We start from the raw sequence: 15,000 nt of genomic DNA, 5'->3' as shown, positions 1-15,000 counted from the left end.
GTAACCAACGTAGCGTATTCAAATCGAATGAAGCCCTCGGCAGCCATCTTGATTGATTTCTTGTTACGTCAGGATAAAAAAAAATCCGGATTTATGATTGATACACTGCCTAAATATTGTCATAAAGCTCTTGATAGATGTAGGTCTACATGACGTCAATTCGGCGATAAATGTAGATTTCGCAAGAGAATGTGAAAAGATGGACTGGCATCACCCTCCTAGCGAATTTGGACCCCAGGTGACTAAATCCCTTAACGGATTTAGTCCCCCTTCGCGGATTTGGACCCTTTCATATTATACTTGCATGATAACCCCTCGCATTCTTCCGGAGGATTGTGTATCATCCTCGAAGAGTGTTGATTTGAAGGCGGTGTAAATTAGTCCTTCCAAATGCCTGGTTTGGCCGGTCAGTTCTGTCAAATGGAAAGCGACCTAAGTGTAACAGTATCAAATTCGCAAGGTTTGTTAGAGGAATGTATAACTGGCACAAAAAGTGTTAATAAATACTTAATGAATCTGCTCTACTTGCCTAACCTGATGACATCAACAACATGACCTGGCAACAAAGATCAGACCTTATTCAAAATAACCCTGTCATCTGTACTAGGAATTTTGAACACATGGTACAGCTCTTTATAGACCTTTATAGAGGATGTCAGTGTTAAAGAGTAATCTTATGCCTATTGGAGAAATGGTAGACTTATTTTACAGGGTTGAATTCCAGCAAAGGGGATCATGATCACCTCACATTCATGCATTATTTTGGGTATCGAGTTGCATATGAGAGCCCCCCGTGCTGTTACACAATTATCCAGCTGTTAAATCTCACGGACTAATGCATAAAGAAAACTTCAGCCTGCGAATTTTAAACAATCGCAGAAACTTCATATCCACGAGAAACGACACTGGCACTTTGATTTTCCAAGTGAACTCTACAGATTCAAGATTCGAATTTAGCAAACTTACTACATTTCTAATTCATTTCGCTTGCCGATTTTCATACATTAGCAATTCTAAATACGCTACGGGACAGTTACATCAAAGCGAAACAAGGACACTTCGATTGGCTGTTAAAGAAGACAGTTTTGATGTTTCGCTTTGTTGACGAAATAACGCCTCTGGGGACAGTGACTATGGCGTTTTCTTTTATGCTCTATTAAATACTCTTTGTCGAAGGTCAATATGCTTCTCTACGCAATTGCTAAAATTGAGTCCACAACTGCGAGGATCATAGCTTTACTTGATTTCATATCCGCAGTTCAAAATATGATTCATTTCATATATCATTTCGTTCATTGATTCATTCCTCACGGAAAAATTAGAACCCACAATTGACCGGCTCCCAACGTCAGTGGCTTCATAGCTCAGTTGGTTATATAGAGCGTCGTCCCGATATCGCGAGCATGCACGGGTTCAAACCCTGTTGAAGTCCTGAAATTTTCAAGGTTCACTACGCAGTTGCTAAAATTGCGTTCATAACTGCGAGGATCATAGCTTTACTTGATTTCATATCCACAGTTTAGTATATGATTCATTTCATATATAATTTGGTTCATTGATTTCCGTTTCGTTGCACACAACGCCTGCCTGCCTATCTGCCTGCCTGCGCCATCTTGTTCTGGCACAAATAACGGCTTGCCCAAGGGAAGTCAAGTCCTGTTGGACGGGGTCACTACCTGAATGGGTGACTGTCCGGCAATACCAAATGTCCTGTCGATGACAAAACCGAAATCGAACGCACCTCACTAATCCTTGATTACAAAACTGCTAGTTATTAATAATACTACTACATAACTGGTTGGTATACTTTTGGATCTGATGAACGTAACGAGTTATGTCTGAAACCAAGCGTAACAGCTTTCTTTTTTCGTGTTGCGGAGGAAATTTCACTTTAGAGAGATCGGGTACCAATGACAAAAAATGTTTCCCATGGTCAAAATGCTTTGTGCAACCGCAGTTCACGTATTTTAATGTTGTTTACCTGTAGTAGGAGCAAGGGTGGCACAGTCGGTTAGTGCGTGGCTTTGGTGCATAAGGTCCTGAGTTTGATCCCCGGATCTCACATCCTTGTTTCGACTTTCAGTGTAGCCTAAGTAGCTTTAAATACCCTTAAAACGGAGCACTGATGGAAAGAGGGGGGTAAAATGAGCGCACCTTCGGCTTACTGGGAGAATACTCTCTAGAGAGTAAAGAAACTTCCGACGTTAAACAACGTGTACCTTTACCCTTTACCTTAGTTTTGACTACCTTCACAAGAAACAGACCGGTGGTGCAGGGGAGTTTGGTCGTGTCATCGGCCGAATAGAGGTGAGTATTTAATGCAGATTTTTCAATCTCTAATTTTTTCCCGAGCCGATTTCAATTTGTGGCCAGTTTTGCATGTTTCAACCTGCGACCATGCTTGTCGTAGATTCTTGCCGAAGTTCTTAGATCTGGTCATAGATTCTGGACGAAGATATTGTCGACTATTATTATACAAATTACTGACAACATCTTAAGAATATGCAATAAGGTTAAAGTTGGCAACCGTCCCGTTATACTGCTATAGGATTGGAATTGTCAAAATGGTGCATTCTCGCTGTTGTCATGGTAATGATGTTTACTTTGATAAATGTCATGACAACGTGTGTTGTTGTTGTTTTTTTTTTCATCTCATCATGACGCTATGATTTAACGGGGTAACATTCACCATTGCTTTCATAACACTTTACAACATCGAGAATACACCATGTAGACAATTTCAGACCAGGCAATACAGCTGGATGGGAAGTCATTTGAATCTATATTTTAAAAGGAGGGTTTCATGTCTCTGCGCATGGGCAAACTGTCACGTCAGCCCATTAAATTCCATTGTTATTGAAACAATGGAAAGCATTGATGTAAGAAACAGAAACAATGCCATAAAGGTGGACTTACTTCCTTTTGCAATCATTTCCTTTGTGATACGAACCTACTGCATGTGAATAGATAACTCGTGTGTTGTAACTATGGTTGTGACAACTCGTGCGTAGGATAAAATGTTCCGCCCTTACAATAAATTCGATGGTCAAAACTAAATTCGATATTTTCAGTGTCTTCCACCAAATTTGGGCCTCAGTCAGTTCAGTGGGATTTGCTTTAATACTCTCTGTGATTAATGAACATCATCTGGGTCAGTAAGAAACCGTAAAATTTACTACTGCTTGCGCCACAACTTGCAATGCCGTGAAACTGTAGAATGACCCAGACAGAAAAGACGTCGTCATGCAATCAAAGTTTAAGCTCTTCTTAAAGTGAATGTTCATAATGCGTAGCAAAGTTGGCAATTTAAACAGCTTTGTAGAGGTGAATTGAGAACCAGCGAAAACGAATCCAGCCAATGGTGAACGCGGGATTTAAACCCGTAGCTAGCGCATGCGTACTGAGCGCATTGAACGATGAGGCAAGGTTAATGATTTCAAGTCCACAGAAAGTGCACAACATATTGGCCTCTACTTTTTGCACTTCCTTGGTGGCAGCTGTCGTAGTGGAGTTTTGACTGCTGATTCTTCAACCTCTCTTTTCATTGTCGCGATTTGAGGAGCTCTTTCCCTGAGATTGTAAAAAAAAAAATTACATAAGGAGAATGTTTTCCAAAATTATGAACCACAAAGACACGTTATATAAGGCTAGATACAATCGGTTACTTGTCACCCCTCTTTTTGCATACAAGTTCTCCAGCGAGTTTCTCAGAACTCTGTCCGATTCATTTGCAGCCTATGCCCGAAGATAAAATCACAGAGATCGACTTTGTGGACGCCACAGTGGGCATGAATATCCCCAAGAACTTCATTCCCTCGATAGAGAAGGTAACGTTTCCCAGTTGTACTGCCGGCATTCTCTATCTTTAGCACTCCTAACAGTGTTATTTCTAAAGTGGTTTTCAATCTATTGTCGCAGAGCAAAGCCGAAGCAATAGGGAGCAATTCGTTTACGGCAAACGGAGAAAGTAAGGCTGGCATTTGCGTTTTCCAAAAAGGCAAGGAAACTTGACTGATTTCCGGTTATTTAGCGCCTGTTAGCGACAGAATTCGAGCCACTTTAAAAAAAGGCGAAAAAAGATAGAATAAAGGTATTGCTTGCCGTTTTCTGTTTCACGTAAACGCAATGTGAAATCTCTCTAATTACTAAGGCCGATTACAACAGAAACAGAGAAAGAACCAATCAAAACTAAAATAGGATATACTTAGCCGGTGTTAAGGGCGGGAAAATCTTATTGCACAGCCGCGTCAAGCGCGGGAAAACGGCAGCTAGCAAATCAAAATTTGTTTTTCTCATGTCTGCTTCTGATTGGTAGAAAATGTGACAAGCACTGTGTGTGGAAATGCAAAAACCAGCTCAATCGAAAATCCCTTGAAATTCTTTCAAACAATAGGTGCCGTTACACAAACCATGGTAAATGCCATTTTTCACGGTAAATTATCCCGCGGTGCTTCATACTTGGCTTTTAGTATACCGTGTTAACCAGCGGTCACACGTTACGAAGATTATAGAGGTAAAAAGAAATGTCACGCATTCCATTGGCGGGAAATTTAATCACAAGTTCATCAGCATCGTGATTGGCTCTTGTACCTCGGGCATCAAAACATCCTTCGAACTTACCACGTTAAATGTCATGGGCGCTTCGTCTGATCTTTTTTGTGTATCCATGCAAATTTACCACAGGAAATTTACCTTGTGAAATTTCAGTCACACGCACTAAATGCAGTTTCCCGTGGTAAAAGGTTCAATTACAGCGGTAAAAGTACCCCGTACAACCGCATCTTATAACTTTGCTGTTGAATTTACAGGGTTTCCAAGAGGTCTGCGAACGCGGTCTTATCACGGGTCACAAGTTGGCAGGAATTCGTTTCATCCTTGAAGACGGTAAGTTTCTCCTTGTTCATTATTTGCTGCTGAACACCTCCATTTTTGAGACACCATTACCGCGGCAAAACCCATCCATCTTCGAGTCAGAATAGTTCCCTGTGTGACTTGCTTACCTACTCATATTGAATGACCCAAACAGAAAGTCATGTGTTAATGCAAGCGATATTCAAAATAATGGAAATCCAGGTGTCTTGGCAAAGTTTTAACACTTCTTAAAGTGAATGTTTATAATGGATGACAAATTTTCCCGAGAAGTCTTTTATGGTTGTTAGAAGTTATTAAGCTGTCTTTACGTACGTCTTCGTCCTTTTTCGACAAAGTAACACGAAGTTTGCCCCATGTTTACAAACTTCAACCATGTGTCGGCCGTCAGGTTTCAAAAGTGCTTGCATTACGTTTGTGTACTCCTTGAGTCGTTTCGCTCCCATCTCGTTGATGACTGGAAGCGAGGACTGGTCCCAGATAGCGTCGAACTGTCCTAGAATATTCACCAATAAATGAAAGATATCACATTGATACAACGTAATATCTTTATCATTTGCGTCGTAGATATTAAACTTCGTCTTCGGCGTGATCTGTTCTGACCGGAGCTTGTATTCTAGCTCAGCATCGCGGAAAAACGCTCTGATATAGCGAGGATTCATCTCAGCACCAGTGATGGTGTGACCTTGTTCAGCTAACCATAAGATATCGTGCGTCTTTCCGCACATCGGCACAAATATGCGAAGATTGCTGCGCCCTGCAGTCAACTCTCGGATGTGTTTCATTAAAATAGGATCAACCGTTTTTATATACTCTGGGTCTTCACGTTTGTTTTCTGTTTTCTTCGTCTGCGGGACGCTATCGTTTCTCTTGTTTGCTTTTGGCGCCATGTTGTTCAATGATTTCGTTCCCAGTTTCCCAGTTGATTTGCGATGGCAAAGGCTGATGGGAATGATTCGCCATAGTAATGAACATAAATATTCTTCTGTGCAAGAGAAGCTTTTGTGAAAATTTCCTTGACAGAGAGTGCTAATTCTTAAAAAAAAGTACCATTTTGTAACGATTCGTTTAGTTTGCATGCTTACGGGAAGTCATGTATTGAGAAAGCTTGAAAAAAGAAATTTATTTTTAATTTGTTGCCGCTTTCATGAATTTCTTCGCTGTTTCACCTTCGGTATCAGCCTGTTCTTTATAAATCTTAAAAAAGATTGGGGAAAAGGCCAAGGAGTGTTATTTGACCTGAAAGCGCCATGTTCGTGTCGAAGGAGGCTTCTTCTTCTTCAGAGGGACAGGTCATTTTCTAAACAAGAAATTTGCTCTGCAAGAATAAACCTTGTATAAGCATTGTTCTAAAGGATTATTCAATAAATTTCATAGTACTTTTTAACAACCTGTATAATAACTTCCTCGGCCCGATGACCTATATACTTTACTTTCTCTAACATTGTCTAAAAGATGCTCTATTCTCTGCAGGAGCTGCCCACGGAGTTGATTCAAGTGAACTTGCCTTCAAGTTAGCTGCCATTGGAGCCATGAGAGAAGGTAGGCAGATATTTGTGGGGGAGCGGTAGAGGATAGGGGGGGGGGGGAGGATTTGAGGAGGATTTGAGGAGAATACGTCGGAAGAAGTTTGTTTTATGAAGCAAGACGTAATTAGGTTTTTGGAACTTTATTCTGTTACAGCTTTCCCGAAAGCCATCCCTCTTATTTTGGAACCGATCATGTCAGTCGAAGTCAACATTCCTCAAGAGTTTCAGGTAAGATTCTATTCCCGTCCAGTCCAGCCCAGTCCATTCGATTCCGTTCAGTTCCATTCGATTCTACTCTATTCTATTTGTTAATTGGTGTCAGAAGCTCACGCGTCATCGAAGACTAATTTTTTTATTAGGGAGGTTAAGCACGCCCGTTTTTGAGACGCGGACGGCAACCGGAAGAGAAAATTTCGCGTGTCAGGACAGTGGTGTTTTTACACCAATAATCTCTAATAGAGAAACGATATTTAGCTGTGTAAATGTGGCTGTGTGAAGACAAGTTAAGGGGGAAAAAGCTCACTTCCGGTTGCCGTCCGCGTCTCAAAAACGCGCCTGCTTAAGCGCCCTAATGGCTAGTATCAGAGCGGGAACCAAATCCTGGACAATTTGTTAATTGAAATAGATGTATATTTGAAGTGAGAGTTTATAGAAAAAAGAGAGAAGTGATTCTCGCACTTCTCTAGATAATTTGAGAAATTATATCTTAAAGACACCGTCCTGCAAAAATTCACTGTGGTGGCTTTAACGAGATACGAACCCATCACCTCTGCGATGCCGGTGCAATGCTGTACCAATGCTGTACCAATGGTGTGCCAATGCTGTACCAATGCTGCATCAACTGAGAAAATTTGTCAATAAATGGTAGTTTGCCTCTAGAGCAACGAGACCCATTGTGGCTTCTATCAAAACTGACCGTGCATTTCATTTCCTTTATCTTTACAACTGAGTGAACAAACAATCAAAAACTTGTCCTGCAAATGAACTGGGATATTTTGCCAAAATTAAGGCGTACTGCGAGAATGAAGCATTAGGATTGTTCTTTTTCAACAATGGTTTAGTCAAGAAGGTAGAGGCTTCTTCAGTTTCACAAGCACGCCTTTAAGACATGAGGTGGTAGAGAGCCAACGAAGCGCGCATCACCGAGTTGGCTCTAACAAGTCTCTCGACAATTTGGTTTTATCAAACGAGTTGATAAAGTTTCGAGCGTTAGCTCCTCGCCAGAGCGATTAAACAAGTGTTAAACAATGCCTTTTGACCAAGCTCATATCAAACAAGCTCGAGAGTTAGGATTCTAAATGTTTTCCCGCCACAACTTTTTCAGTTTGTCAGCACTTATAGCGTGATCATACGGCAATGTACCAGCTGGTAACCGAGATTTTGTGAGTCAATTAGGATGGTATACTGAGAAAAGCAATCTCTATGATTGATATAGTAGTGCAGGCTAAGACAACGAGCAGTCTTTCTTTCGCTCATTCTGTCAAGTGTGACGTTAAAGGAACATTTGCGCTAGGATAGGCGCCCGAACTTCGCGTGGTCAAGAGGGTCTTGTCTCCCTTTCCGTGTCACGCCAGACGGTTTGACCGAAGTTGAAGGGGAGGGGCTTGTCACTAAAGCACTACAATCTTGAAAAAACTCTATAAAATGCTAATTCCCTACTTTCCCCTCCCCTTAATCCAATGGCTTGTACGGTATTTTGCACCACATTATCAACATTGGTATGGAGTAGAGGGTAGAGGGGGTGGGGGGAGGGGGGCTAATAGAGTTTTGTGAGTGCATGTGAAATGATGTTCAAGCCGGAGTTTATCCCAAGAGTTTTGTCGATGATTGAAGCTTTATTTGCCTTGAACTCCTTGTTTAGGGTGCTGTCATAGGTGGACTAAACCGCAGGCACGGTATGATCACCGGCACAGACGCTGCGGAAGGATACGTCACAATCTACGCTGATGTGAGGCTAAGTTTGAAATTGAGATTCGCCATTGTGATTTGCTTGTTGTCTTGTCGTTACTGAAATTTAATTGCTTCGGTTTGTGCTTAGTCACAAGCTACGGGTGTTGAAGAAACGAGCTCGTCATGAAGTCTGTTCGGTCACCCAAATTGCTCCTCGCAAGTAAGCTACTTGCATCTTTATGCTGGCAAAATGTTTGCCAGAATTCAGCAATATATGATTCGTATTCCATCTACTCTTATTTTGTTGATTGTTCTTCCGGCGCTTTGTCTTGTTTGGTTGAGCAACGCTAATTTTAAAGGTCACATTCTTATAAACTTAGTATAAACTAGTATTTAACTGAATTTGAACTTTTATCGTTGATCATTAAATAATCAACCCTATGGCACCCACCCTGAGAGAAACTAAATTGAAATTTAATAAAAAGAGAAAGTTCGCAACCTACACATTCCCGTGAGGTTATTGTTTTCGTTGGGTTTTCAAATTAGATTTTTGCAATCTAGTTGACAATCTTAAAATCCTCCAAAGCTTCTTTGGATCTTCACTCAAATTCTCTTCTTCTTTTTCCATCAGGTTCCTCTTAATGACATGTTCGGATATTCGACAGAGTTACGATCTCAGACACAGGTAAACGTGTCGTCCATTTCGACAACTACTACAAAGGCCCAACAATACCAACTTCGTTCCCAGGGTTTTTCTTCGCCGAAGGCCCTGGGGACGAGGTTGCAAAAATACCCCCTTCCCCCGCCCCAACCCAAAACAATGTTGTTTACAAATGAATAACCGAGAAATCCTTAAACAATGTTTGGTGGGAGGGGGGGGGGGGGGTCCGCAACAAGAGAATTTACCTCATGGATAGAATTTGTTTAGATGTGGAGAAGGAAGTGGATAGTGTGCCGACCATTTTGTCTTGGATTATATAATAGCCAGTAGTAAATTGATAGCTCAGTCTTCATTCTCCTTGGTTTTTTTTCTGAACAATAATCACGTTTCTTGTACCTGTCCAGGGCAAAGGAGAATTTGCAATGGAGTACAGCAGATACATGGCCGCATCGCAGCAAGTGCAAGCGGAACTCATGGAGAAGTTCGATCTAGAAAGACTCAAAAAGGCCAAATCAAGATAACGAAAGGTCTTTGTCTCTCTTCATAGAGGAATTCGTCACAAAATCCTGCTAACGCTTTCTGCTTTTGTTGGTGAGCTTTGAATGTCGCTCAACGCCTTGTCACACAAACTCTTAAGCGAAAAGGTAGTACCACTTGTTTCGAGGATGTGGATGTCCATGTTTTGATGGTTTTTCGTGGAATGGACTACCATGCATCTTTCAACAATTCCAAGGGCATGTCCTATTCGAAGGATTGACTCTAGAATACTGTTTCACGTGTTGGTAATGCTGTGGTAACAAACGAAACAAAAATAATTGCTTAACAAGTTGCACTCCGTAATGAGACTTTAAAGGTTACCATAGCAACAATAGAATAATCTTAAAACACTTTATATTTTGTCTTTGAACGATTATATCTCAAAAACGAAAGCAGTGCCCCCATTTGTTGTTACCGGAAGTGAGTAGCAAGCTAAGATAAAACTCTCTGCGAATTAACAAGAAAAATCTGGATCGGTTTAGAGCCACCTTAAAATTTTCCAATTGTTACCTGAAACAGTTGTGTTGCCTGCATAGCTGGCGGTTTTGTTGGCGCGAGAGGCAAAGTAACGATCGGCGAAGCCGCGCGGAGAATGGGGAGGGTGCTTCTCCCCATTCTCCGCGCAAACACTACCGCCAGTACCCTGGATACCAGAGGTTTTTTTCTCGCGCGCGGCACACGGAAATTCGGCAGATTAGTCTGGGTTCCTGAAAATGTTAAAACTGGCTTAAGCATCTTACGAGCAATCACAGTTTTATGACTCAATTTTTGGAGAACTTAGTTTTTTTTTTAATTGTTCGTTGCTCTGACAACTGATGGGTTTTCTCATTGTGCGTTTACTGTTTCTATTTCATCGTAAGCGCAAAAACAGTGAGGAGAATAAGAGAGATGAAATATATGCAAACCTGACAATATTTGTTTGCGCATTGCTTGTCTTAGGGCCAGCTAACTATTATTTCGGAACCTCGATGGAACTCCACTTGCCATTTGCGGGTCGCTTACTGTAGGGTCCAGAGGTTAACTGATAAACAGACAACTAAATGACAAAGCAATTTAGTCATTTCTGCGGTGATACAAAATGCGCAACTTTCCTGCATCTACTCTTAATAAACTTGATAATCCTATTTGTTACCCTTATCTGCTCAAATAGTTTTCTTCCATTAATGGTAAATTATTAGTCGCCAAATGTAATTTTCGTTTCGTCTTTGAATGAGGAACTCATCACTATTTTTTTTTTTCTACAATAACACAGAAAACATTCTCGGAACGAGGAACAAGGGGTTTAAGAAAACAGAGTTAACCGCTACATCTTAGGGAAATTCGGAATATTCCTTGATCGGCAAATAGCGATGTTTCTCATTTTTCCATCATTTTTAATCCGTAGCAAGGTAGTAATTTTGATTTGGTTTGTCCGACCGCAAACTATCCGGCAAACAGCTGCTGATAACCGAAGTGGTCACGGAGCTTGGGTCCGAGGTCAAATTAACTCCACCCGATGAGTTACAGTTTCTTCATGTGCAACACTTACCCCATCCCCACTCGGACAGCGGCTTCTCGAACCGCTCCATGGTTACGAGTGCCGCTGTGGGGATGGGGTAAGAGTTGTACATGAAATGACTGTACCTCATCGGGTGGAGTTAATTTGACCTAGGACCCAAGTTCCGTGTCCACTTCAGTTATCAGCAGCTGTTAAATTCATCGGCTATCGTGGAATCGGAAGCAGAAAATCCGCATTTCCAGCCAAGTGCGTGGGGATTTTTGACGGCGAAACATTCACCGAGGTTCGCAAATGATGGGGCTTTAGATTTGCGTGAAAAAAGCGCGGCTGTGATGGATTTTCGAGGCGCAAACCGCCTCTGAGCTGACTACCGTCGAAATCTTAGTGTGCAGCCTTGACTTCGTCTTAAAACAGTGAAAACACGGAATTCCCGAAACGGTAAAATAAGCTCCAAAAGGCACAAGAATACACCAGAGGTGAGTCCTTTTTATTCATTTTATTGAATGAACGTTAAATTTAGCGTTTTTTAGGCTTCATTATCGACGGTATTTTATTTTCCATACAAAGTCTTATAATTCTCAACGGCTGCCTGTAACGCAACACCGCTTGCACTCAAAGGTCATCTTCCCACTAGTAATTAATTATTACTCTCTCTAGTGACGCGAACTTGGGCTGTCTATGGGACTAATAACCACAGCACTTCACGCTTCAAGTGGCAGTGAACTTGGAAATGATCAACGTGCTCGATGCCAATGTTAATCTATTCCCTTATATTTCCTTCAATCTGGGTTTAACCACATCTCAGGGAATATTTTACGTTGTATCGTTTCCTCAGAAATTGCATGATGCCTAGTTATTTTTATCGCAACTTACCTTTTTAAGCCAGACACGGATCCCACTTACGATTGGAAGTCTACTCAAGGGCAAAGTGTATAGTTTCAACCAGTCACATGAATCATAGTGCACTGCACTTATTAAAACCTTCTCAAGAAGTACATGCTCGTATCCTCAAACATGCAAAGCATTGTTTTCTTTGTTTTCTCGAGTGGGGTCCAGTTTGGGGGTCTACGTTTTGTGAGGCCTGTTAAAATCGCCCTTCAATTCCATACACGAACCGTCATTAAATTACCGCAAGCATAATTGAACATCTCCCTACCCCTCAGCAGCATTCCTACCATTTAGGTAAACTAGTTGGAACATATTATGTTTGGGTGCAGTAAGCTTGCTCAGAATAATAATAATAATAATAATAATAATAATAATAATAGTTTAATACTTGTAGTGCGCAAATTCCATATACATATGATCAAATGCGCATAACAATTAAAAACTATAAAAATTACATCAGCTAATAAATTACAGTAGAACCCTTATTTAAATATACAAAAAAATCATAAAACCTTATCTAAGTTGTAAAAAAACTATTCAAACCCTGCACAATTAAATCCTAATTAAAAGCACTGAGGATTATAAGAAGAGACACGATACCTTAGAGTTGTTCATTGGGAGCTGTGCAAGACATACAGCTTTTTACTTAGCGACAAGTGGTACAAACACAGCCCTGATGGGGTCACAGAGAATGACGCGGTAAAACTATTGTGGGATTCCACCAATTGCCAAGTTAATCTGTATCTACATGTTCTGTTATGTTATGTACAAAGTCGTTCTAACTTTGAGTCTGAGGATGAAACCCTGAGATTTGATCAGTGTAATGAAAGCCACTTAGGGAAAAGGGGACTTTAACGAATCGAATCCTGAACTTTGAACATTGAAATAAACAGGAACCTGTAACAACCTGTAGTCGATGAAGGGTCGGACGCTCAGTCTAGTACTTGATATAAGTTGCTTGATTCTTTGTATCAGGTTCAGAGATCATTTACAACAAGTACGAGAACTTCGTTGAAGCTCGGGCCAATTTAAACAGAATCGCTAGCAAATGTTTTGTTCGCCCCACTGATCAACCGCAAATGTTCTTTATTGCCTTCCGTATTAGGTCCGAGGGAATCCCCTTGGGGATCGTTGTCGTCCTATTCACAGTGTTATACGCTCCCTGATCAGTCAGCGTCCACGTAACGTGGGAATGCCCTGCGAGTGTAGCTATTTTTCCCATGTGCCAATTACCTGAATTAAAATTAAACATTTCGACTACAGCTCCACCTGGTGGCATAAAGATCGGATAGGCGTGTGCAGCTCCATGCATGCCAAAGAAAATGTCCGCCGAAGCAACAAGTTCTAACTGTTTTTTCAACGGCAGGGCGTCTAGTTGGGAAGCGGTGAGGGTTATACCTGGAAAAGTGGTATTAATATCTTTCAAGACGTCGTTTTCGTTGGTAATTTTTCGATCGACGGTGCCATCAAGATTCCTGGGATGACTTTGGTAGTTCCGCCTGAAATTGACCAGAACGTGTAATTTGAGCGTGCTGCAGTTTCGTTGATGGGATTCCGATGGTATGTCAAATTGCTTCAAGACAAATTTTCGAAATGGTTGAATGAGATGGTAGGATTTGAGGCCATGGTTTAATAGGGGGCAATTCATTCGCGGATACCTCCACGTGAGCCTTTCGAATACAACGTTACTGAACTTGGTTAGATTATCGTCCACGCCGAGTCTTATTAACTTTTGAAACAAGACACTCCAAAACGGATCCAGTTGAGTTGGAGGGTGAGCGTCCATGAGAATAATATTAAGCTTATCTGGTGTCACACCCAAAAGATCCGCTGTAATGAAAATGTCCAGGAGGTCAATTACTGTCCAATAGACATTGGCATATTCAACCCTTTGTACGGCTAAATACTGGCCGGCCTGAAATGTCTTGTTCTCTTCTTGTAGCCGTAAAACTGAAGGGCTTACTGCCTCGAAGGCCAACACCCACGACGTTAAGGCGTCGCTTTTATGTGATTTGTGAAGCTTCATTTTAGCTGCTTCAAAATCAGGGCCGCAATACATGGTGAAGAAGCCTTTGTCTAATTTAAAGAGTTCGTCTTCTTCTTGAGGACGCTCCATCCGTGTCTCAAGGACTTTGGCTCTTGCGAGCTTCGGTCGTATAGTGACGTTTTTGAAAAGTACTATCCCGTGATCCATCTCTGTTATCCTTTCTGCGCATGATTCTTTCAGTTTCGGTTCAATGTAGAGCTTTGCAGGGTCAGTCTGGCTTGACTGAGTCGAATGGGTCGAGACTGGCTCCGGTAGAGTTTTCCAAGACACAGTATTCTTAGACGTGATTGCGTCTCCTTTTCCATTTGGCAATGGCAGAAAAATTAAGTCAACAATTCGGGTCGAAGGTGTCTCAGTTTCAATAAACAAAATATTCACAACGACAATTACCACTTCAACGAGCATAGAGACTTTGATCCACTTGACACATTTTGAAATGAATCTTCTTCTCCTAGAAGCCATTTACTTTGACTGTAGTTTTAAATCTTGGACCTAAACGAAGTAGAAAAACCAAGCTGTAGTTAGCATCCTTGTGGGAAATGTTGGTCTGTTAAAGCAACACCGAGAATGTCATCTGAGAATACAACTTCTCTTCATTGCAATCATTTCGGGATTTCTTCTCAGTTATTAAGGATAAAAATTGTGTAGCAACTATCCACGAATTAAAATGGTCTTAAGGACGACCGTTAAAAGGAAAATCGAAAATATATCGGCAGGAGCTCACGACGTCCACAAAAACACATAACCTCAAATTTGGTCATTTCATGTCGTTGGTAGGGGAAGAACAGCCAAGGAGTGTACTTAGAATATAAAGCGCACGTGCGAGGCGTGGAGAGATCGAGGCGCGTGCGAGGCGTGGAGAGACCGAGAAATGTCACTTTATTTTATTTCTTTGCGCGACTGTTGGCGAAGTATCCTTCGATTGGTTGGTGCGAAAAGTGACTTCGTTTGTTGCTTGCGCTTATGTTTGTATCGCTATTGAAGACCAGGTTTTAGTCGTCAAAGCTTTTAATGTGGCTACATCACATTTTTTTGCAGAGGAAGGGAAAGAAAGAATATAGCGCTTGTGTTGCGAGAAAAA

At 41.3% G+C, this 15,000-nt stretch overlaps 3 protein-coding genes across 3 annotated transcripts in view; 1 reads left to right on the top strand and 2 right to left on the bottom strand.

Moving 5' to 3' along the window:
* Window positions 1–10,617, top strand: part of LOC138029849 (elongation factor G, mitochondrial-like) — a 12,517-nt gene extending 1,900 nt beyond the window's left edge. The window contains exons 2-9 of the mRNA XM_068877657.1: window positions 2,238–2,307; window positions 3,735–3,827; window positions 4,809–4,884; window positions 6,343–6,411; window positions 6,553–6,626; window positions 8,260–8,346; window positions 8,920–8,973; window positions 9,354–10,617. Coding sequence (XP_068733758.1) covers window positions 3,738–3,827; window positions 4,809–4,884; window positions 6,343–6,411; window positions 6,553–6,626; window positions 8,260–8,346; window positions 8,920–8,973; window positions 9,354–9,470 — 567 coding nt within the window. The 5' untranslated portion in view covers window positions 2,238–2,307; window positions 3,735–3,737 and the 3' untranslated portion in view covers window positions 9,471–10,617. The remainder of the gene's footprint in view (window positions 1–2,237; window positions 2,308–3,734; window positions 3,828–4,808; window positions 4,885–6,342; window positions 6,412–6,552; window positions 6,627–8,259; window positions 8,347–8,919; window positions 8,974–9,353) is intronic.
* LOC138029529 (probable thiopurine S-methyltransferase) lies at window positions 4,815–5,759 on the bottom strand. Its single transcript, XM_068877238.1, has 2 exons — window positions 5,204–5,759; window positions 4,815–5,170 (listed from the first exon to the last, which is right to left on the bottom strand). The coding sequence occupies exons 1-2, from the start codon at window positions 5,757–5,759 to the stop codon at window positions 5,166–5,168; spliced, it is 561 nt and encodes a 186-aa protein (XP_068733339.1). The 3' UTR covers window positions 4,815–5,165.
* Window positions 10,618–12,535: 1,918 nt separating the features above from the next.
* On the bottom strand, window positions 12,536–14,381 carry LOC138030805 (uncharacterized). The gene has a single exon (XM_068878677.1). It carries the CDS (start codon window positions 14,379–14,381, stop codon window positions 12,942–12,944), a length of 1,440 nt encoding a protein of 479 aa, XP_068734778.1. The 3' UTR covers window positions 12,536–12,941.
* Window positions 14,382–15,000: the final 619 nt, after the last annotated feature.

This window comes from Montipora capricornis, chromosome 13 (genome assembly GCF_036669925.1).
Source record: "Montipora capricornis isolate CH-2021 chromosome 13, ASM3666992v2, whole genome shotgun sequence".
Classification (NCBI taxonomy): domain Eukaryota; kingdom Metazoa; phylum Cnidaria; class Anthozoa; order Scleractinia; family Acroporidae; genus Montipora; species Montipora capricornis.
This window is presented reverse-complemented; position numbering and strand designations above follow the sequence as displayed.